The 23,708-nt window shown below is 44.2% G+C and overlaps 2 protein-coding genes, 1 long non-coding RNA gene and 3 pseudogenes across 3 annotated transcripts in view; 3 read left to right on the plus strand and 3 right to left on the minus strand.

Annotated features, from left to right (window-relative positions):
- Positions 1–23,708, plus strand: part of LOC117725058 (uncharacterized) — a 156,807-nt gene that overhangs the window by 130,770 nt on the left and 2,329 nt on the right. The gene's annotated exons all lie outside the window — the stretch shown is intronic.
- The window catches only part of LOC117693229 (coiled-coil domain-containing protein 12-like), a 75,378-nt gene that overhangs the window by 24,829 nt on the left and 26,841 nt on the right, over positions 1–23,708 (minus strand). The window lies entirely within an intron of this gene.
- LOC117693690 (cathelicidin antimicrobial peptide-like) lies at positions 4,229–5,474 on the minus strand. The gene is made up of 3 exons (XM_034484410.2): positions 5,277–5,474; positions 4,658–4,765; positions 4,229–4,516 (listed from the first exon to the last, which is right to left on the minus strand). The coding sequence occupies exons 1-3, from the start codon at positions 5,472–5,474 to the stop codon at positions 4,232–4,234; spliced, it is 591 nt and encodes a 196-aa protein (XP_034340301.2). The 3' UTR covers positions 4,229–4,231.
- Positions 6,204–6,635, minus strand: LOC117725057 (coiled-coil domain-containing protein 12 pseudogene; annotated as a pseudogene).
- LOC117693691 (peroxiredoxin-1 pseudogene) lies at positions 9,960–10,505 on the plus strand (annotated as a pseudogene).
- Positions 16,950–19,048, plus strand: LOC117725051 (crooked neck-like protein 1 pseudogene; annotated as a pseudogene).

Below are 23,708 nucleotides of genomic sequence, written 5' to 3' on the forward strand. Positions count from 1 at the left end.
TCAAAATATTTGGTTAAAGCAACATAGTACAGATTGGTTGCTTGCTCAAATAGGATTTAATGGCATTATAGACAATCATTATCCTCCAGATAAATTGATACAGTTTTTAAATGTACATGAGGTTATATTTCCTAACATGACTTCTTTACAGCCTTTACATAATGCTCTTTTAATATTTACTGATGGATCCTCTAAAGGACGAGCAGGGTATCTTTTAAATAATCAACAGGTAGTCATAGAGACACCTGGACTCTCTGCTCAACTAGCAGAACTGACAGCAGTTCTAAATGTTTTTCAGTCGATAAGTGATGCTTTTAACCTCTTTACTGATAGCCTATATGTAGCTCAGTCTGTCCCCTTGTTAGAAACTTGTGGAGTATTGCAGTTCAATACTCGAGCCGGATCTTTGTTTTCTCGACTACAAAACCTCATTCTTACCAGAAAAAAATCCCTTTTATACTGGCCATATAAGAGCTCATTCTGGTCTTCCTGGGTTAGCTGCTGGCAATGATTGTGTTGACAGAGCTTTAATAGGAGAAGCATTAATTTTGGATCCTGTTGCTCTGGCTAAGCGAGATCATGAAAAGTTTCATCTCTCTAGTCACACTTTAAGGCTCCGACATAAGATTACTAAGGAGCAAGCTAGAATGATTGTAAAAGTGTCCTAACTGTCTTACCTTATCCCCGGCTCCCCATTTAGGCGTTAATCCAAGAGGCCTTAAGCCCAATCATATTTGGCAAATGGATGTAACCCATTATGCAGAATTTGGAAAATTGAAATATATACATGTCTGTATTGACACTTGCTCAGGATTCCTTTTTGCTTCTCTACATACAGGAGAAGCCTCTAGAAATGTATGTAATTGATCATTGCCTACAAGCCTTTAATTCTATGGGATTGCCTAAAGTTCTCAAAACAATGGGCCAGCTTATACTGGTAACAACTTTACATCCTTTTGTAAAGAATTTGGTATTGAACATAAAACTGGAATTCCTTATAACCCAATGGGACAGGGAATCGTTGAACATGCACATCGCACTCTAAAAAATTGGCTTATTAAAACTAAAGGGGGAGAGTTATACCCTCCAAGGTCACCAAAAGCACATCTTGCTTTTGTGTTATTTGTTTTAAATTTTCTGCAAACTGATGTTAAAGGTCAGTCTGCGGCAGATCACCACTGGCATCCAGTCACTTCCAGGTCATTTGCCAGGGTCAAATGGAGAGACCCCCTAACTAATGGTCCTGACCCTGTCTTAATTTGGGGTCGTGGATCAGTTTGTATTTTTTCAGAAAAAGAAAATGGAGCCCAATGGCTGCCTGAAAGATTGGTCCGTCAAGTAGACGCAGATCTTGAGCCTAATAATAATTATGATTCTGATAATGAAGAATCTGATGACAAAATTTAGTCAGACACATTATCATGTGTTAGCCATGGAGGACCCAAGACTCTAGATAAGGTTGTTACTCTATTCAGGGTGTTCCCAAGTCTCATCTCCACCCAACCTAAAAGAGGGGGCTTCCGCCCCTAGACCAAGCAGAGAGGGGCCACCCAGAACGCCCTCTGTCTGGCAATCTGAATTCTTGCTAAGGCTGCGAGGCTAAGCACTGCAAGGGAATATAAATAAAAGTTAAAAATATGTTTCTGGGTTCCCTGAGGGACAAGCCTGACTGCATAGGGGTTGATGTCAAAAGTATCCCCTCTCCAGGAAAAAGACATTGGGACGGGTATGGCCCTCAGGCCTTACTGGACAACGACAGGAGGACTGGAGCCATTACAAGGTTCCCTTTAATTATTGGAGGTCAGGCCTCTATCCCCGCCTGGGTAAGATTAGAATTGCCACAGTCCTTCTATACTTGGAAAAGAGAGGAGACGTCAGGGACAGCCCTGCTTAACACTGAAGGCCTAAAATTCAGCAATAGGCCTGGCTTAATTGCCTGCTCAAAGTCTTAGGTCTCCATGGAAAAACACTGAAACAGAGGGCTATAAATTATTGTAAACAGACAGCTTTTGTTGAAATCTACCAGCCTGAGTAGTCATAGACTTTGTATCTGATCCCCGTCTACCAGCAGTTGGATTAGATACTAAAACAGTTCCATTCTCAACCTTATTTCCTACTCGGCTTGGATAATCATATTGCTGTTAACTTTTGAACCTTGTGTCTCAAGCATATAGGTGGCCTTCACACAAGATCTCTCCCAACAAGCCCGGCTACCCCAGATGGGATGAAATCGTGTACCTCACACAGCTGCTTCTACTGGACCTGTTCCTCCTGACCTATCCTCAGATGGGCTCCATAAACCCTGGACAGCAGAACACAGCCGACTCTCCTACATCCCCCATACCCATTCTTCTAGGTTCCCCCTAGAGACACGTCGCCCCCAATGTCAGCAGGAAGTAACCAGATATCACGACGACGACCCTATTCCTGTTTCACCTCTCTCTTTTCCTTTTAAGTTAACCAAAACGGGGGAAACTGTACCTTCCCCCCCCCACCATGAGCAAGCCTGAAGAGACCTTGGTTACCACAACAAGGTCAAGTGACTGGATCTAGGTGGAGTTACCCACCTTGGCTGCCCGGAACACAGAAGCAGAACTGGCTCTGGGCTTGCCTTGAAACATCTCTGACCGTGACCTGGAACGACTATGGATTATCCCACCCATCTGGAACCAGGAGGGGTTGTGGGTTGGGTCTTCCCCTTTAAATTGAGAGCTGCACATTAAAGCTTTGGGCCTTGATCAGAGAACTTTGTCTTGGCCTCATCTCTTCTTGCCCTCCAGCCCCTTTCATTCCCAGCCCCCCTTTCAGGTGAAGCCAGTTGACTTGTGGCTGCGGGCAGCTATAGAACAGGATCCAGATAAGGACATTGATGAGAGTGAAGCCTCATCTTTTTAAATGTTGTAACTGCTTTTTATAAATCCACAGTTTAGAGCTTTGACTTCTGGATGTTTTTATATATTTACCCAGTAAGGGGTTGTTTGACATCTTTGAATTATTTTTTTAAAATGCTGCTGGATTAACTATGGGTGGGAAACTGCAAGTAAAGGAATATTTTTGGAATGTGCAGATACCAGTCTTGTTCCAACGGCACACCTGTCCCTGCCGCCTTTTTTAGCATCATGTGTGTACTTCTCAGAATTAAATGGACTTGCACCAATAAAATCTCTAAATATCAAAAAAAAAAAAAAAAAAAAAAAAAAAAAAAAAAAAACTGCTTCCATGTCTCTGTGCCCAGGAGCTGCGGGGTGACATCCTCGCAAAAGACCCATCTCTTCACACAGAGCTTCCTGCAATGCACAGTTGAAATCTCATCAGGCTGATCCCAGTCCCCTCACCTTAGAGGTGTGCACAACTTTTATTCACTAACAATCCTCACACAGCAGAGTTCAGGTCTTCTTCCCTTCCTGTCCCATCTCATCCCTTCTTCCCATCCCACCCCGCCCCTCTCCTTACTTCCACAGGATGTCACTGCTTGCAATTTTATTCCAGTCCTATGGGAGAGAAAAGAATCCTTAAATCAACAACTGCCACCTTCCCCTTGCTCTCAATTTGTTCTGTGCTGGGCCTACACAGGTTAATCAAGCACAGTCCTAGCTCCTCAGGCCCAGCCAGCCTGGAGAGACCTACCCCAGCAAACACAAGTCACCTTGGGAGGGCTCAGAGGAAGGAGGGCCGGTCTCCACAGGTCTGACAGGGACTCTCAAGGATGCCACATATCAGCAGCATGTCTCCTCACGGCAGCTTGTTTTTTTTTTTCATTTAGCAGAATTTTGTCACTGTTGCTGCTCTGAAATAGGGTGTCTAAGTAGCCCAAGCTGGTTCTAAATTCATGTAATTGAGTATGACCCAAACTCCTGGTCTTCTTACTTCCACCTCCCAAGTGCTTCAATTACAGGCATATGCCACCACTCCTGCCTCATTGAACTGTAGTTGAGGTCTTCAGAGTGGATAATGCATGCTAACCCATGAGAATATATATCTGTTTGCTTTTTTGTAGGTTGGCGCTCCTGTTGGTCAAGAGAAGCAGCTGAGTTCTCGAGACATTAACGTGCCAGAGCTGAACTTCAATTTAGCAGAACTCAGAATATCCAGTAGAGTGTATTAAACCCCAGGTGAAAAAGTCCTCACCCTCGAGTCCTGTCAGTCTTAGTGAGATCTAAGAATTTGCATCCGGAACAAGTTCCTGTGTAGCCATGTCTGGCCTGGAACTCATTATGTAGGAAAGGCTGGCCTAGAACCCATCGGGATCCTCTTGCCTCTGCCTCCCAAGGAAGAGCCAAACTGAATCACTACTCCAGGGAATGACAGTCTTGAAGTTCAGGCTCAAGGGAGGAGCCAAGGGGATGGAGGGGAGCTCTCTTCTGCTCTGGGTAGGAATAGGGACTAACTGGTCTGCAGGATAACCCATGTTCCATCCCCTCACCATCCCCTGCATCCCACTCACCCCATTACAGCTGATGTCAAAAGAATCTGAGGCCGGGTTCAGGGTGACTGTCCCCATACACTGCTTCACCACCTTAGAAGAGAAAAACCATGGTCAAACTGGAATTCATTTGCCATAACCCCTAAACCCTAGTCCACTGGATGGAAATATTCCCTTGGGACTCCTTGACTAGTTCCTCAAGAGGGACTCCCACCCCCAGCCCCTCTGCCTTACCCCCTGTTCCTTGAAGGCACATTGCTCAGGTATCTGCTGCATTGCCTTGGCACACACAGTCTCCTTCACTCGGAACCTCACATACTTGGGAGTATCTGGGTCCTCATCCTTGTCAGGGAAGAAAGTAGGGAGACTAGTCTCAGGCCCATTCTCAAAACTTGAAGGATCAGTCTCCTGACATGCACCGACAGGGTGACCCTCCAGCACTACATGCTGGGTGCTGAGACAGGAGCTAGTGCTGAGGTACAGAGGGAAGATAAAATGAGCCCCCTCCTCCCTCACCCCCCTCCCAGTGAATGAGATCAGCCCTCAGGCAGCTCCCCTTCTGCAAAGAGAGAGGGAATCGAGGATCAGGCACAACCTTAGGGACTTTAAGGTAGTGTCCCTCATTGCATATGGAAAAACTTAAAGAAAAAACAAAAGGCTAATTCCCAGAGCCAAGATTCCACCCAGGTCTCTGCAATGGAAGTCCCAGGCATCTTGTGCCACAGCAGGTATTCCAAGGCCAAAAGCTGGTGATCTGAAAGGAGACACAGATTTATGGAGTCTCCTGGGGAAAGGAGAGACTACACAGAAAGGAGGTGCCTTGGATTAGAGCTTGGCTCTTCCTCTGCCTCACCTCTTGGGGCTCAGAATCCAGGTCTAAGAGAAGGTAGAGATTGGTGTCCAAGGACTGCTGGATGAAGGCATCCACAGCATGGAGCACAGCCTCCCTGTAGCTGAGAGTCTGGGAGATGGCTAGAGGCAACCCCAGGCCCAGTAGCAACAGCAGTGATAGCGACCTCCACAGGGAAAGAATGTCCCTATGGGACTGCATGGTTCCCAAGACTGCCTCCTCCAGGCCATGAGAGCTTCATTTATTCTCGTCCTGAGATGTCCAGATGTGCTGGATACTCCCCTACTTCAAGGTCAGTGAGCCTATATGTGGCACTCACCAAGAAACCTACCAGGGTGAGTGCCAGTTCTGCTCCAGAATTCTGTGAGTCTTCAGTTTATTATCCCTTGCCTCAACCACTCACATTCTTCCCTTCACACACCCCTCCATTACTTGCTTTTTTTCATTTCTTCCCTCTATCCTCTTGCTCCCCAAAGTTGAATGGGATCCTGGTCCAATAATGCAGAAACAGAAAGCCACAGAGGTCCTATCCAGGCGTAAGAATAGTAAGTAAAAGTTCTGCATCCCAAGTCTAACCCCAAGCAACAACAAAAAAACACCTGAAAGCGACACGCCTCTACTAAATGCAGCTTTATTTCCAGAACTTACAAAGCTCTGTTTACATACATATGTACAGATCGCAGCTTTGACCCACTCGGGGTAGTGGAAACCTCTGGGAGATGAACTGTCACAACCAAGAGAAGCTGAGACTCAGTGGGCTGGCTCAGTTCTCAAGATACAGAAGTGCTGGTCAGCCTAACCCCATCCCTGTCTGAGACTACCTTCCCACAGGATGTGTGTGTGCTGAAGAGATGAAACACGGAAAGCATCTCAGTCGGAGTCACAGGCCTCTTGTTGGATGGTGGAGTGTACTGCAGAGGCCAGGTTGTCCTAATGGCCTTTCAGCCGTTCTCGGATCAGCTCTGGGATGGCTCTCTGGGTCTGGTTCTCCAGCTTCTCCAGCTTGTTGGGCACATCTCTCTTGAGATCCCAATCCAGTTTCTGAGGTGACAGGTTGGCCAAGTCCACTTCCTCAATGATAGGCTCTGGCTGGGCAGCCTCCAGCTGCTTCTTCACTTTATGCTCCACTGCAACTGGTTGGGCCTGGGGGACCTGCCACCATTTAACATCTCTATCCTCTGGGACATAGTTCTGAAACCTGTGTTCCCTGTGTTCCTCTTCCTCTTCTCCGAGCCTCTTGCACTGTGACTTCCCATCTCCCCTGTTCTTGCACCCAGTTTTCTCCCGGAGGGCCTTCAGTCTTTCTTTCTGCATCAGCGCCTCTTCTTCAAGTTGGCACACACCAGCAGGAGCAGCCGCCATCTTTTCAGAGGCCCCCCTCCTTTTCTGCTCTGGCCTCACACAGACTCAGTGAAAGTGTTGGACTTAAAGATCTAAAACCAGGGGACATGCTCCCCCAGAAACGCTCACGGATGGGATTCGCTGCAATAACCTGAGGTTGGATGATAATAATAACCCAGTGCACTGGAGTTCTCTGGATACATGCCAGAAGCACCAAGAAGAACCTCAAGTTGACGGTAAGAGCAGTTTTTATACTGTTTAAGGGGTGGACTAGAGAAACAGTGACTAGGCACAATATGATTGGTGCAACAATGTGACTTTTAAACTGATTGGTCTTTGGGGAATGAGGTGGCAAGGACCACCCTTGTCTGTAAATGGCAAGGATTGGTTCCTCCTGAGGAATGTGTCTACCTGCCTAGGGCCTTCCCCACCTGCAGGTGTGGTCTGAGAATGTTAATTCCTGCTTCCTCTGAATGTTAATCCAGCAGGGTAATCCAGCAGATGTCCTTGGACTAAGGAATATGCTCCTCACAGGATGTGTCCTGGGGCAGTTAATTTTTAAGTGGAACCAAATTCCTAGAAAAGCAAGTGGAATCAGACCTTAGAGGAAGAGAATAGAGTGAGTCCATTGCTCTTGTTTTGCCTCACCTCCACACTCCTCTCCTGATTGCCTTCTTGGAATACTTAGCCATCCTTATGCACTTGTGCCAATTCTTCAAGAGCAAATGCCTTGAGAAACATTCCCTGAGCTGGGTGAGATGGTGCATGTTTGTAATTCCAGCACTTCAGAGGCTGAGGCATCATGAAAATTGTGGGGTCGGGTTCATTCTGGTTACATAGGATAACCTCTTCTTAAAGCCCCACTACCAAACAAACACTCAGAAACCTGCCTTGGCCACTCTCAATCCCATCTCACTCTCAGGTCAGCCTCTCCCTGCTCTACAGACAGCAGCAGCCAGTGGCACCTGGAACTCTCCTGATGAGTGGTTGCTCTTAAGCCTCGCTCTCCACTCTCTGGCTGGACTCCAGACCTGCTGAGTTGGAGACCTGGCTGCATGGCTTCTTCCTATGAACTCAAGAATGATCACTCATCCCTTTCTGGAGCTGCAACATAATCAGAGTCAGGCTGCCTTCCCTGCCTAGGATCCTGTAAACAGCAACCAGGGCCAAATAAGCACCACAGTATAGAAAGAGTTTGACCAGCACAGGGCAGTGGTGGTGACCGCCTTTAATCCCAACACTTGGGAGACAGAGGCAGGTGGATGGATCTCTGAGTTTGAGTCCAGCCTGGTCTACATAGCAACTTCCAGGACAGTCAGGGATACTTAGGGTCGGCTCAATAGAGGGAGAGCCAGCCAGAGTGAAGGCCTAAAAGAGATGGATCAGGCAGGGGGAAGTCAGCAGGCTCAGGTGATCCTTACCATCCTGGAGCCAGGAAAGTGCTGTCTGCCCACTAGAGTCCTCACACCCAGACATGACCATGCACACCTCTCTCTCTCTTCTCTCTCTCTCTCTCTCTCTCTCTCTCTCTCTCTCTCTCTCTCCATGTGTGTGTGTGTGTGTGTGTGTGTGTGTGTGTTTGTGTGTGTGTGTGTGTGTGTGTGTATGTGTGTAAGGAGTGCAGAGGGATTGGAAAAATTGTTAAAAAGTATATGTGTTGCCCATTACAGATGGCAGGCAAAGCACAGCGTTCTAGTGGATTTAGATGGCTTGGGGCTGGCTGGGAACTTTGATGAGGGTGCTTGTGCCAACAGGGTGGGCTGGGCCAACTTCTTTTTTAAAAAAGATAGCCAAGCCATGCCTAGAATGATGAAAAACCTCTCTGAAACACAGTGCTCTTGCATAGAACCAGATTCCCTAGAACTAGATGGGATCAGTAGGATAGGGGATGGAGAGGGGTGTGACTCAGCCATAGCCTAGACAGAGGGTGTTTGACCTACAGAGGGAGGCCACCCCCCCCCCCCCTGCAACCCTAAGAGAACTTTGCCATAAGGATTGAAGACATCTCCAATCCAGTCTCAAAGTTCTGATGCCCCATCTCAGGGGTCTCTTCTCTGCCCCCTTCCTTGAGTCTATTTCCTGGACAGAGTTATGGACTACATTGGTCCCAACCCAGCAGCCTAGAGTGAACTTCATGCCTCCCGAACCCCCCACCCCCAATGAAAACCAAACCTTGCCTATAAGATGCAGGTTCTACCTTCTGGAACTAACCCTGGTTGGTCTCTTAGGCTGGCTGCCTAGTGGTCGTGACCTTTTTCCTCTACTTCCTGGCAAACAACTACTACTGGATTCTGGTGGAGGGGCTGTACTTGCACAGCCTCATCTTCATGGTCTTTTTCTCAGAGAAGCAATACCTGTGTGCCTTTACCATCTTTTGCTGTGGTGGGGAGCCCAGTGTGGTGGGTAGGGTGAAAGTGGACCAGAGTCAGGCACTCCCATGGGGCATGTCCTGTCTCTCAGTTTTGTAGCAGGCTGGAGGCCCGCCCATCCTGCTGTGACTGACTCTGTTCCAGCTCTAAGGAACTCCACTTGACTATGGGCAGGGTTCACTTGTGCTGTTGACTTGGCCCAGCCTTTCAGCTCTCTTAGGGTGATAATTCCTGGGAATGTGATGAGGTTTAACTTGGGACATGAGTAGGATCTAAAGTTACCCGTTAGCCTGGGGTTGGGGGTATAGTCTGGAGGGTAGAGTGTCTGTGCGTGTACACATGTGCACATGTACTCGCACACACAGAAGTCAGAGGACAACTCTGTGGAGTACGTTCTTCCACTTCTGCGTGGGTTCCAGGACTCCAGCACAGGATGTCTGGGCTGCCCAGCAAGGACTAACTTTTACCCCTGAGCTGTCTCTCCAGCCCTTGTCACGCTTGAATCTGTAATGTGCCTTTATATTTGGATGTCTGTGGACTATGACACTCTTATCTCATTCCTGGGTCTTATGTCTTCCATATCAGTCTTGCTCAGCAGTCAACCTTACTGATCTTTCCAAAAGATGCCAGTGTATTAGCCATGTCTCTCTCCCACATCCCTGGGCAAGCCTGGCTTGCTGCCTTTCTTTCAGTAATGGATGACGTGCCTGGCTTAGATCACTCTCATCCCCATAGCCTCCTTACACTGTTGAAGCTTGTGGAAGCCCTGATATATTAATGGCCAGCTAAGTGACAGTGAGTGTGGTGAATGGGACCGGAGGTGAATGCAGGTGCCACCATGGAAAGGTGAAGCTGGGGGTTGGTGGAAGACACACAAAGGGACTCGTATCCCTAATGGTTTTAAGTGTGTGTGTGTGTGTGTGTGTGTGTTTGTGCATGAGCTATTGTGATCCTATGAAATTCCTGGGATGACCTCTTCCTTTGTTCTCATGGTTGGTTCTATTCCTCAGACCTGTGGCTCCACCCTGCTGATAGCAAGATGTCCTCAGGAAATGCAAAAATTGGGCATCCTGCTCCCAACTTCAAAGCTACAGCTGTTATGCCAGATGGACAATTCAAAGATATCAGCCTAAGTGATTACAAAGGAAAATATGTTGTGTTCTTCTTTTACCCTCTTGACTTTACTTTTGTGTGTCCCACGGAGATCATTGCTTTCAGTGATAGAGCAGAAGAATTTAAGAAACTTAACTGCCAAGTGATTGGAGTTTCTGTGGATTCTCACTTCTGTCATCTGGCATGGATTAACACACCCAAGAAACAAGGAGGAGTGGGACCCACGAACATTCCCTTAATATCCGATCCCAAGCACACCATTGCTCAGGATTATGGAGTCTTAAAGGCTGATGAAGGTATCTCTTTCAGGGGCCTCTTTATTATTGATGATAAAGGTACCCTTCGCCAGATAACAATAAACGATCTTCCTGTTGGCCGCTCTGTGGATGAAGTTCTGTATGAGCTATGAAGCTGATTGAGGGGCAGCAGATTTGCCATGTGCAACCAGATTTGGAAACTTGAGAACACACAAGGCATGATAAAGAATATCCCTAGGGAACCCCTTCTGGGTGTATAACTACTCCTCTTTTGGTTTTTCAAAAGTTGATGTTTCAGTGTTCCTTGTAAGAACCAGGGCAAAAGCACTAGTAGCCGCTCCTCCCACTCTCAGATAGTTATGAAGATATTATTTTAAAGTTCCATAGTATCTGTTTCACAATACCTTGTATTTGAGGATTATAAGGAATTCCAGTAATATGGGTAATATTAGATTGTCAACAAAACATCTCAAATGTCTGACTATAATAGCCAGTTTCCATCTATCTTAATCCGATATGGAACACCAAGCATAGAAAGATAATGTAGGCAATAACTAATTACATTTTTAGTTGTTTTTCCTGTTAAAGCAGTTGTAACTAGAAAGCCTGAAAAGGTGTCAAGTCACATGTACATGTTAATTTTCTAAAATCAGAAATGAGTAACATCCACTTGTCATAATTGATTAGGCATAGGTTCTCAAGTATTAACACCATTATGAAAAAAATTGAGGTCACTGAGAACAAGTTTTTGCAATTTGACTTATATACTCTCTAGAAATATCAAATTACTGTCTCAAGCCATTATAATTAAACATGTGTAACAATAACCAAGCAACAGCACCTTTGGAGCAGATCTCTGCAGATCCATGAAGGTATAATATCTTGTGGTGATGCTATATAGACAAATAGATGGCTTCTTAGTTCTAATGATGATCCTATAAGAATTTCTAAAATTATATCAATGATGATTAAGCTCTTCTGTAACTGGACTGTTATTAGGCAATGGATGTCCAGCCAGACAATCACTCCCAATGGACGTGCATGTAAACATTCTCTGTTGCAAACTTCCACCTCATCCCATGATTTGACCCAAGGTGTGAGCCTGTGATGAACCCTGTAACGTGTGATTATGTATTCTGAAAGATATACAAGCACTGAGGACAAAGAGATGACAGGCAGATACAATGGAGAGATAGGATAGAATCTTTCACCTATCTCCACTTAGGGTATATGTTTTCCTTTTCTGCACTTAGGATCTTTCCACTTCTCTCCCTAAACAGCTTTCCTAGGAAACTTTTCACACTTAGTAATAAACTCTACAACAACTTCTTCTAAATGTCTTTTCTTTCTGCAACCTGAGACTAGCAGGCATAGTTAGAACCCAGCAGTTCCTGATGAGATAGAACAAAGGCTGTTTATTTAATCCTTGGCTGTTTTCAGGATGTGTTAAATTGAAGAAACTGCACTTTCTGGCTTCAGAGGATCAGAGAAAGCAGGCCAGCCACAGTGGTATAGTAACTTAGACAAGTAAACTTTTTTATTTAGCAACTTTAAATATCTCCTAAAACAAGGTCCTAACCCCTGCCAAGGCTCTTCCCCCTCCACTGTCTCAAGAAGAACTAACAAGAAGAAGGAAGAATGTCTATAATCTGCCTAGTATATAAATCTGTTGTGACATTTTCTTGGGATCCACGCAATCCAGCATGAGCTTTCAAATGTCTTATAAAGTTAAGGGAAAGCACATGTTTTTTAAATTAAACTGTATTTGTAAAATTTGAGAATTAGCAATATCTAAATAAGGAACAATTTCAAGCAATTATAAACCATGAGCTATATTACTGGCTATGAGTATAGGAATTGAAAGCTTCATTCCTCAGCATTTCAAACAGTGGCTACAGCATGTAACTTAATTATTTGTGCTGAAGCAGGGGGAAACTGAAGAGGATCCAATTACATGTACTGTTTTCCCATTAGATGAGCTGTTTGTAAATAGAGTACACACACTATAGGCTGCATGTGTAAATTTGTAAGAAATACAAAAGCATGTATAGAAAAATTGTAACAACTTGTCTTTTGGATAATGATTACAAAATTTGTCTAGAAAGTTGGTCATATGATAGGCCAAATATCAGTATTCTTCAATAACCAATTTAATTGCTCTTTGGAATAAGAAATATTTCATCAAGTTCTTCTCAAAATACTTTTGTAACCCTGACCTACAAGTCTGCATTAACACAGCAACAGCTTTAAAACAGGGTGTTAAAACTTTCTTTGGAGATAAAGAAATATCAATCTATATTAATGGTCCCTTTTCCCAAAGAACTGTTGTGAAACAGCCAATAATTGACCAGTCTGTATAATGTATCTATTGATAAATAACAGCTTCCTCTACTTTCTGCAAAGCTATTTCTCCTTCATCAGTTAATTGTCAAGGGGAATTAAGATTTGTATCTCCCCTGAGAACATCAAACAGAGGCTTAAGTCCTCCTCTGGTGAGCTTAAGGTGAGCTGTTATCCAATTAGCATCTCCTAGAAGCTTCTGAAATCATTTAAAGTAAGTAAACTATCTTTTCTTTTTTGAATTTTCTGTGTCACAATTCATTTAGGAACATAACTGGTGTCTCAAATATTGAAAAGATATTGCCTTTGAATGTTTTCTGGAGCAACAAGCACTCCCCAAAATTTTAAAGCTCGTTTTATGAGAACAAAGGCTTGCATTGAAACTCCTTTCAGAGGGCTCAGCTAATAAAATACCATACAATGAATAATATACACTGAAAGATTCAAAACTCTTAACTTTTTGTATTAAAGCAACAACAATTTTTTAATAATAAAGGGCTATCAACTATTTCTTGAGGCAAAACTTTCTAATGATATCTCCTTTTCAATCTTGGTGAGGCTAAATTTGCCTCTGTCAGTGTATCAAATAAAGTTGGCAGCAGGCCTGTACTGTGCCACAGCTGGTTTTATTTCTTATTACTTTTGCAATCATCTTCACCTGTTCGATCCTCTTCTCAACCATAAACATGGATGAGTCAAAAATTCAATGGAATACTGGCAGTTTATATTTTTAAGTTTCTTTTGCAATATTAGAGTATAACCATAACTTTGGGAAACAAAACCAACTTTTAACAATGTAAACAATCTATTTTTTTTTTAATTAACAGCAAGTACATTACTTTTATCTTACATAGTTCGGCTGTCAGTTCTTATATCTGAATGTATGATAGTGCACCTTTTAATCTCTCACTAAAGAGACATTGTTTTTAAATCTTATCTTTATATATCTGATCTCTGAATGACTCTAACCCTGAGTTACCAATTTTAATATAGCTTTTTGTTACCAAAAGTTGTAATTTTTAATCATATCTAATAACTAACTTACAGGTTAATAACATATAACCAAGACACATAGAACATTTAATACTTTAAAACCAGTCAGAAACAAAAGTGAAGTAGATGTACATTTTATATATTTCATCCAAACAAACCTTTCTTACTTTTTCTAGCTGTAATTTCAAAAGAAAGCACCTTGTCATTTGTTGAGCCTAATAAGGTAATAAACACGGTCACAAAAATTTTCCTAGGAAAACAGCCATCAATTTCTTTACCATAGAAGTAAAAAAAAAAAAACTTGTTGGCCCCCTCCAAGAGCAGCTTATGCAAATAATCATACCTGCCAGGGTTCCTCCTGGTGTGCCTTATTTCCAGCCCCAGAGCAAGGTAATTTATTTATCAGCTTCTATTGTGTAAATTAAGATTATCCTTTAAGAGAGTTTTAAGTTAAATCAAGCCAGAAGTTTTAACCTTTTTGTTTTAAAACATGAAACATAGAACATTTATTCATTCCGACGAAACAAAGACAGACACGTGGACAAATTTGGCGCGCCAAGGACACACAGTAGATAGAGAAAGCATAACTAAGAATTCTCTTCAGTAGGAGCCAGAGAGAAACCTCCTAATTCGCTCCTGCTCCCGGAAGGGCTCTGAAATAGCCTTTTCTTTTGTTAACACGCCTGAGAGCACACTGTTTTAGCTCTCTCTCTCTCTCTCTCTCTCTCTCTCTCTCTCTCTCTCTCTTTCTGTTCCTTTCACCAAATATTGCAAAGTAAAGCCCTGCAGCCCCTCAAGTCTCTCTAACTTCTTCCAGCAGTCAAGAGTCTCCTCATCATGTGCCAGACAAAACACAAAAACAGCAAGCAGAAACCAAACAACCTGAAACACACTGGCTACACCGAGTGCTCCCCACCCACACAACCGACTCAGATGGAAGGGGGTTGCGAGACTCCCCTCTCAGAAGGAGACCACAATCCTCTTTCCTCAGATAGGAGGCTTTCACCAGACACCTCTGGCCCTCCTTAAACCCCCCTTCCCCCCCCCCCCACCCCCCGGACGTCTCCAGGGTTGGCAGCTTGTAGCCATCCAAGCAAGTCTGCCAACTACAGCTTCCCAGTCATTACAACCAGTGAAGCAGCTGCAAAACCAAAAAGCACTTTCCCGAATACAGAATACAGGTACAGATACAGAATCAGACCTGACAACTGACTTGCCGATGCTTTACAGAATACTCCAAACCGAGTACAGGTTATTTTGGACCAAATACAGATTATTTTAAACACACCTCAAACAGACAATGAACTCGCCAGCCGGCTCATGCACTCACTCACTCACACTGGGGATCCCCTTACCTCCAAGGTTGTTTCTGGGAGTGCAAGGGTGGCTGCTGTTTCCCGGTCAGGGAACCAAAATGTAAAACCCAAATGAAAAGGACCTCACCGATCCATGGAGAACTGCAGATGCACCCCAAATCATTCACGAGAAACACAACTTGATGCAAATTGCAAGAGGTTTACTGGCTAGCCAGGGCTGTCTTTCCTTCAAGCCCAGCTTTTAAGGGGGAATCTACAAACCAGGTGGGGGTGGAGTTAGGGAAGGGGGAAGGCTGAGAGTGGAGTTAGGGAAGGGGGAAGGAGGCTGAACAGGTCACTAGGTCATCGATACATTTGATCTCAAATTCTTAAGATGGATGGTGTGTCACTTTATAATTGGCTATTTCGAACTAGTTTCACACTCTATATCATGAGCTCCAGTTCAAGGGGGTCAGGCTAATCTCGAACTTTTAGCATCCTGGCACCAGTTGTCTCAGGGCTGTTAGTTCAAAGCTTGGCCAGGATAATCTCGGGCCCATAGCATCCTGACACCATACATCTTAGGGTTTCTTTAGTTAGGGCCATCTGTTCAAATGCTCAGCTAATTTCCTGAAACTGAGGCGACATAGTGTTTGACTTACAGGTTTTTATGTCTTTGCTTTTAAGAGTAGGGTTCAGGGGATCAACTTATGATTTTTCTATCTTTCAGTATGAAGCCTTCAGGGCAAGGGAGCGATATATAGAGCTGGTTTTAAGATTTTGAGCAACCACTCAGCAGATCACAGAGTGGTTCTATGGCTAGCCTAGCACGGCAGCTCCATCCCATTAAACCACAAGTCCCTTCCTCTTAATGAGTGAGAATGTAGGACTGCAGAGAATGGGAAAAACCAAGTGGGTGTCTCTTCTAGCTAACCTGTTGTTTTCATATGAATTTCCTTGTAAGTGAAATCTTCTGGCTTTTCCCGGGACTTGGTGTGTTCTTGCCATATTTTATAATGAAAGAACTGCTTCGGCTTCTCCCCCGAGTTTCCACATCAGAGATGAGTTTCTACACCCTTCGAAGGTGGCACTGCCTACAGCTGCACGCATCATTGAGCTAGACCTGGGGGAGCCCTAGCCACCCGAGCCCCAAGTCCCTGAGGTGCAGCCTGCTCTATCCACCTCACTCTCACCTCCTGCAAGCTGTGCTGCTCCACAGAGGACACCCTCGCGGTTGCTATGGAAACGACGTGGCGTTTCCCCTGATTTGTGCAGCGGTCAAAGGTCATCCTTTCAAGTTCCCTTTCCGGTTCCGGTTACTGTTGGGTGCCGACTTTTACAAGAAAGCAGCTATCAGCTTTGCAGCCATCTTGAGCCATATACCCTGACATGAGATTTGAATTACAATCGCCTACAACAGTTGAGAACACTCTGATAATCTTGGTTTAGATACCTTGAGATTAAAGGTGTGTGAGATTATAGAGATCAGAGTTAGAGACAAGCCCTAAGGGCATGATTAAAGGTGTAACTTAGAGGCGTGGCTTAGAAGTGAGACATATAAAAGGCAGAGACAGAACAGATCAGAATTGAGACGATAGAAGACATTAGTCAGACTATAGAAGACAGAACCAGAGATCAGAGAATATAGAGGGATCATCAGAGACGAATCTCTGACATTAGGTAGAATCTGCTGTCACCCTCGCTCTTGCTGGAACCTTGACCCACAGACCGGAGCAGCAGCTTGGGCCGGGATACAGTGGCCGCCCAAACGTGGGTCGGCCCGGGCCTCAACATTTTGCCTGGGCTGCAACATTATTTTGGCTGACCCAACCTGGGGCTAGTGCGGTCCCCAACAGGTTCCGGAATCTAGTTTGTTGTGGGCTGGTTCTGCGGTGCGGGCTGTTTCTTGAAGTCGGTTTCTGAAGTCTGGGTGTGGGCCAGGGTCGCTCGTTTTCCTCCGCTGCAATCATGGTGGCCTCCACAGCAGCCGGGAAACAGCAGATTCCTAAAGTGGCCAAGGTGAAAAACAAAGCGCCTGCAGAGGTACAGATAACTGCTGAGCAGCTTCTAAGAGAAGCTAAAGAAAGAGAACTCGAGCTCCTCCTGCCTCCACCTCAGCAGAAGATCACAGACAAAGAAGAATTAGAGGATTACAAACTACGGAAAAGGGAGACTTTTGAAGATAACATAAGAAAAAATGGAACTGCGATTAGCAACTGGATAAAATATGCACAATGGGAGGAAAGTCTAAAGGAGATTCAAAGTGCTCGATCCATATACGAGCGTGCTTTAGATGTCAACAACCGGACTATTCCACTCTGGCTGAAATATGCAGAAATGGAAATGAAGAACCGCCAGGTCAACCATGCCCGAAATATCTGGGACCGTGCCGTAACAACTCTGCCACGAGTCGACCAGTTCTGGTACAAGTACACACACATGGAGGAGATGTTGAACAATCCTCCTGGTGCTCGGCAGGTGTTTGAACGCTGGATGGAATGGCAGCCTGAGGAGCAGGCCTGGCACTCCTATATCAACTTCGAGCTGAGATACAAAGAGGTGGAGAAGGCCCGCACCATTTATGAACGCTTTGTGCTCGTGCACCCTGCTGTGAAGAACTGGATCAAGTATGCTCGGTTTGAAGAGAAGCATGCTTATTTTGCTCAAGCTCGGAGAGTCTACGAGAGAGCGGTTGAGTTTTTTGGGGATGAGCATATGGACGAACACCTGTATGTGGCCTTTGCTAAATTTGAGGAAAACCAGAAAGAATTTGAAAGGGTACGAGTTATCTACAGATATGCCCTGGATAGGATTCCAAAACAAGAAGCCCAAGAACTCTTTAAAAACTATACCCTCTTTGAGAAGAAGTTTGGTGACCGGAGGGGTATAGAAGATATCATCATGAGCAAGCGGAGATTCCAGTATGAAGAAGAAGTGAAGGCTGATCCACACAATTATGATGCATGGTTTGATTATTTACACTTGGTGGAAAGTGATGCAGAAGCTGACACTGTGCGGGAAGTCTATGAGAGAGCCATTGCCAATGTGCCACCCATCCAGGAGAAGAGGCACTGGAAGCGCTACATCTACCTCTGGATTAACTATGCACTCTATGAAGAGCTGGAGGCCAAGGATCCTGAGAGGACAAGACAGGTATATCAAGCGTCTTTGGAACTCATTCCTCATAAAAAGTTCACGTTTGCCAAAATGTGGTTATATTACGCACAGTTTGAAATAAGGCAGAAAAATCTGCCATTTGCCAGAAGAGCTCTGGGAACTTCCATAGGCAAATGTCCAAAGAACAAGTTATTCAAAGGTTACATAGAACTGGAACTACAGCTTCGAGAATTTGACAGGTGCAGAAAGCTTTATGAAAAGTTTTTGGAATTTGGACCTGAAAATTGTACGTCATGGATTAAGTTTGCAGAATTAGAGACAATCCTTGGTGATATTGAGAGAGCTCGGGCAATATATGAATTAGCCACCAGCCAGCCACGCTTGGATATGCCAGAGGTACTTTGGAAATCATATATTGATTTTGAGATTGAGCAGGAAGAAACTGAGAGAACAAGAAACCTTTACCGACAGTTGCTTCAGCGAACACAGCACGTCAAGGTATGGATTAGTTTTGCTCAGTTTGAGTTATCTTCTGGGAAAGAAGAAGGAAGTGTGGCTAAATGCAGACAGATTTATGAAGAAGCTAACAAGACCATGAGAAACTGTGAGGAAAAAGAAGAGAGGCTTATGTTGCTGGAATCCTGGCGAAAGTTTGAAGATAAATTTGGAACAGCATCAGACAAGGAGAGAGTAGACAAACTCATGCCAGAAAAGGTCAAGAAGAGAAGAAAGGTCCAGGCCGACGATGGGTCTGATGCCGGATGGGTAGAAGTCTATGACTACATCTTTCCAGAGGATGCTGCCAACCAGCCTAACCTCAAGCTTCTGGCGATGGCCAAGCTTTGGAAGAAACAGCAACAGGAAAGAGAAGCTGCGGAACAGGATCCAGATAAGGACATTGATGAGAGCGAAGCCTCATCTTTTTAAATGTTGTAACTGCTTTTTATAAATCCACAGTTTAGAGCTTTGACTTCTGGATGTTCTTATATATTTACCCAGTAAGGGGTTGTTTGACATCTTTGAATTCTTTTTTCAAATGCTGCTGGATTAACTACGGGTGGGAAACTGCAAGTAAAGGAATATTTTTGGAATGTGCTGATACCAGTCTTGTTCCAACGGCACTTCCTCTTAATTGTGATGTGGTAAGTTTGAGTGTATTGCTATTTAAGACAGTATGGATTGTAAGTCACTCACCAATGCTTATAATAAATCCCAATTTTTGCCAGATACGATGTCTCATGTTAATTCTAGTACTGGGGAGACGCAGGTAGAAAGTTCTATGTGAGTCTAAGACCAGCCTAGTCTACATAGTAAGTTACAGGATAGGTAGAGCTACATAAAGAGATTCTGTCTCCAATCAATCAATCAATCAAGTAACAAAAAAGTAGAAATATCAAAGTAGAGAGGCAGAGAGGCCAGCTTGGTCTACAGAGGTCCAGGACAGCCAGGGCTACACAGAGGGAAGAAAAGTAGAAAAGGAAACAACAAAAAGAAAAATAAAAGGAGAAACTCCCTCCATTTTTTTTTAGAAATTCCTTTCCTTTCTTATTAATAATTATTTTAATGTATGTGGGTCTGTATGAGCTCACACCACATGTACACAGGTCCCCGTGGAAGACAGAAGATCCCCTGGAGCTGGAGTTACAGGCAGTTGTGAGCCATCTGGTACAGGAGCTGGGAACCCAACTCCATTCCTCTGAAAGAGCAACAGGTGCTGAGCCATCTCTCCAGCTCCAGAAATGCCTGTTTGGGAAGACGTTTCCCAGCTTTTACTTTCTGTACTATCACAATGACACTCTGTGATTTGTAGAACAGAGACTTTCTTTCTAATAAGGAAGAGGAGGGAGGCTAGGAAAGCACAGAGCATTTACTATAGTTATATAGGGAACAATGGTGAGGACCAGGATAGATGTGGAGGATCTGAAGCCTGTCTTCTGAACTCCTGGTCTAGTGTTCGTTACTCTATCCACCATTCCTGCTACCACTAACAATGGTCAAGGGGCCTGGAGGGAGATGAAGGAAGCAGTGTTCTGTGTCTCACTTCAGGCCTTGTGAATCAAGAATACACAGATGTGCTGCATACTCCCCTACTTCAAGGTCAGTGAGCCTATATGTGGCAGTCACCAAGAAACCTACCAGGGTGAGTGCCAGTTCTGCTCCAGAATTCTGTGAGTCTTCAGTTTATTATCCCTGGCCTCAACCACTCACATTCTTCCCTTCACACACCCCTCCATTACTTGCTTTTCCATTTCTTCCCTCTCTCCTCTTACTCCCCAAAGTTGAATGGGATCCTGGTCCAATAATGCAGAAACAGAAAGCCACAGAGGTCAGAGTGCAGTGCCTGGCATGGACAATGACCAAATGGAGGGAACTCAGTAGCAAGTGGGCACAGGATTCAGGTCATGTGACCATAGCCCAGTGGGTTCACCTGGCTACAGAACAGCCTAATGAAGCAGAGATGGGCTGGTGAGATGGCTCGGCAGGTAAAGGCACTTGATATCAAGCCTGATGACTTGGTGTTTGATCCTAGGGACTCACATGGTAGAAGGACAACCCTAAATTCTAGAAATTGTCCTCACCACCACACTTACACCATGCCACACACGTACACAAACACATGCTCATGCACACACATAAAATATGTAATTAAAACATGTCTTAACAAGGAGGAGGGGGATAGGCAGAAAAGGAGGTGTGGCTAGGAGGAGAGGATGAGGAGCAGAAGTGAGCTGGGTGATAAGTTTGCCCAACTAATGGTTTATTGGTCTTTAAATGCAGATTATTCCCCCACATAGCTTACTTTTTTTTTTTTTTTAATGTTCATCCTGTCAGTGGTTTAGTTTGGGGCCTGTGACATTTAGCTTTTGAAAACAACTACAAAATGCCCAAGTCTTTGATCCAAGGCACAGAAGTCTGCACATCACACATGGCTAGGTCAAACATCCCTCCCTCCTTGTCGTCATCCTTTTTAAGAAAAAGAATAATCTTCTTGATCCATATGAGAGATGTTTGGCCAAGAAAGAATGAACTTTGTTTTGTGTACTTGGTTGTACAAATACTAAAACTTACACTAGAGCCCATAAAAGTTGTGAGGTGATTTTGTTTTGTTTTTCGAGACAAGATTTCTTAATGTGACCAGCCTTGGCTGTCTTGAACTCACTTTGTAGACTAGGCTGGCCTTGAACTCATAGAGATCCACCTGCCTCTGCCTCCTGAGTGCTCGGTTTAAAGGAGTATACTACCATGTTCAGCTGTGAGGTGAAATTTTTCTATCAGCCTCAATGACTGGCATAGATAACTGCAACAAATACCCATAGCACAATAGACAAAGAGGCGCTGTTATATACAAGCTCACTTTTACTGTATTTTAAAAATTAGAGATTGGGGAAATGATTCCGGGGGACCATGTTTGTGACATCAGTATAAAGAACAGAGTTCAAATCCCCTATTCCACCTGAGGAAGGCAGCCATGGCTGCTTGCCTGTAACCCCACTTCTGAAGGGCAGAGGCAAGAGGACCACTGTGGCTTGTCAGGGTTAGCTCTGGGATCAGTGAAAGACCCTATTTCAAGAAAATAAAGTAAATGAAGATAGAGCAGGTTATCCACACGTACACAGTGAAGCAGGTACCTACACACAGATGAGTAGACAGCACACACATACATCACACAGACACACACAGACACACACACACACACACACACACACACACATATACATATACATATATAAACATAAAGCTGTTTTCTTGAGCTATAGAGATAGCTCAGTGGTAGAATTCTTTCTTGTTATATGTGAGGCCCTGTGTTCAATATCTCCAACAACTCAAAAATAATTATGGTATACATGTGTGGTCCTGGCACTCAGGAGACAGACACAGGCAGATGGCTGTGAACTGGAGGCCAGTCTGGTATACACAGCAAGGTCTAGGCCTGCCAAAGCTGCACAGTACATCCATCTAAAACAAGCTAACAAAACCAAAAATAATTATAATAAAATATATTTACCTGGTGGTGGTGGTGCACACTTTTAATCCCAACATTTGGGAGGCAGAGGTAGGCAGAGCTCTGAATTTCAGGCCAGCCTGGTCTACATACTGAGTTCTAGGACAACCGGGGCTACAAAAAAAAAAAAAAAAAAAAAAAAAAAAAAGAAAAGAAAAAAAAAAGAAAAAAAAAAAAAGAAAAAAACCCCACCCTTTCTAGAAAAATAAAAATAAATTAATTAAGGAAATTAAATATTCTCTTAGAAGTTGCCCTTGGGTCACAAACAAACTTTACAGTGGAGCAGTAATTTTACTGGGGATGGGGGGAGTCAGCCCAACTCTGTCATTCCCTTTTAGCTCCCAAGTAAAAGACATGATTTATTAACAAGCTGCTGGCTCGATGTCAGGCAGGTTCTGAGCTATTCTAACCCAACTATTAACAACCAGATAAATGCACCATTATTGGCTGTCTTAGGGTTTTCCTGCTGTGAATAGACACCATGAGCAAGGCAACTCTTCTGAGGACAACATTTAATTGGGGCTGGCTTACAAGTTCAGAGGTTCAGTCCATTGTCATCAAGTCAGGAACATGGCAGCATCCAGGCAGGCATGGTGCAGGGAGAGCTGAGAGTTCTACATCTTCATCTAAAGGCTGGCTTCCAGGCAGCTTGGTTGAGGGTATTAAAGCCCATGCCCACAGTGACACACCTGCTCCAACAAAGTCACACATCCAAATAGTGCCACTTCCTGGGCCAAGCACATACAAACCATCACACTTGCCAACTGAGTCTTGCTCTGTTCCATGTGTGTCCTCAGAGCAAGCTTCTTTTGGTCATATGCTCATGGTCCATCCTCATGGTCTATCCTTCTCCCTGTCTGAGATGCCCTCACTTGACCTGAAGTTCCCCCTTCCTCTCTTCCCTGCCCAATCACAGGTTCTAGCTTTTTATTATTGAATCAGGGATTATTGGGGGAACATTCTTTACAGCACACTGGTCAATAAAATGCCCATGTCCAGACTGCAACTTGACCTTGGGGTACAGAAGTCAGCATCTGAATACACAGCACACAAGACCAACCCCTACATTAAAGCAATCTAATCTGGATTCACAACAATTACAAATGAAACTATTAGATATTCCCTCCTTTTTTTGAGCTGTCACTGCCATACCATCTATGCCTTTATCCATTGTATACCAGTTAACACAGGCATAAATATTATTACTGTCTTTTAAATCTGGAGAAAAAGATATACAAATACAATATATATTTCATTGTCTTTTCTAGCTTCATAAGAGCTGCCCAGTACTGGCTGTTTCTTCACATGGATTCCAGTTTGTCTTTTTAGTTGAAACAGGGTCTCATTGAACATATATATGCCGTGGTGGCACATACCTTTAATCCCAGCACTTGGGAGGCAGGAGCAGGACAGCCAGGGCTATACAGAGAAACCCTGTCTTGAAAAAAAAACAACAACAGCAAAAAGAACTGTTTTATTTTTTATGTGTGTGTGTATGTGTAGACACATAGCACATGTAAATAGCATAGCATTATTAGTAAATACAGGAGCCTATGGAAGCCAGAAGAGGTCACTGGATCCCCTGGAGCTAGAATCACAGGCTATTG

This window comes from Arvicanthis niloticus, chromosome 21, assembly GCF_011762505.2.
Source record: "Arvicanthis niloticus isolate mArvNil1 chromosome 21, mArvNil1.pat.X, whole genome shotgun sequence".
NCBI classification, from domain to species: Eukaryota; Metazoa; Chordata; class Mammalia; order Rodentia; family Muridae; genus Arvicanthis; species Arvicanthis niloticus.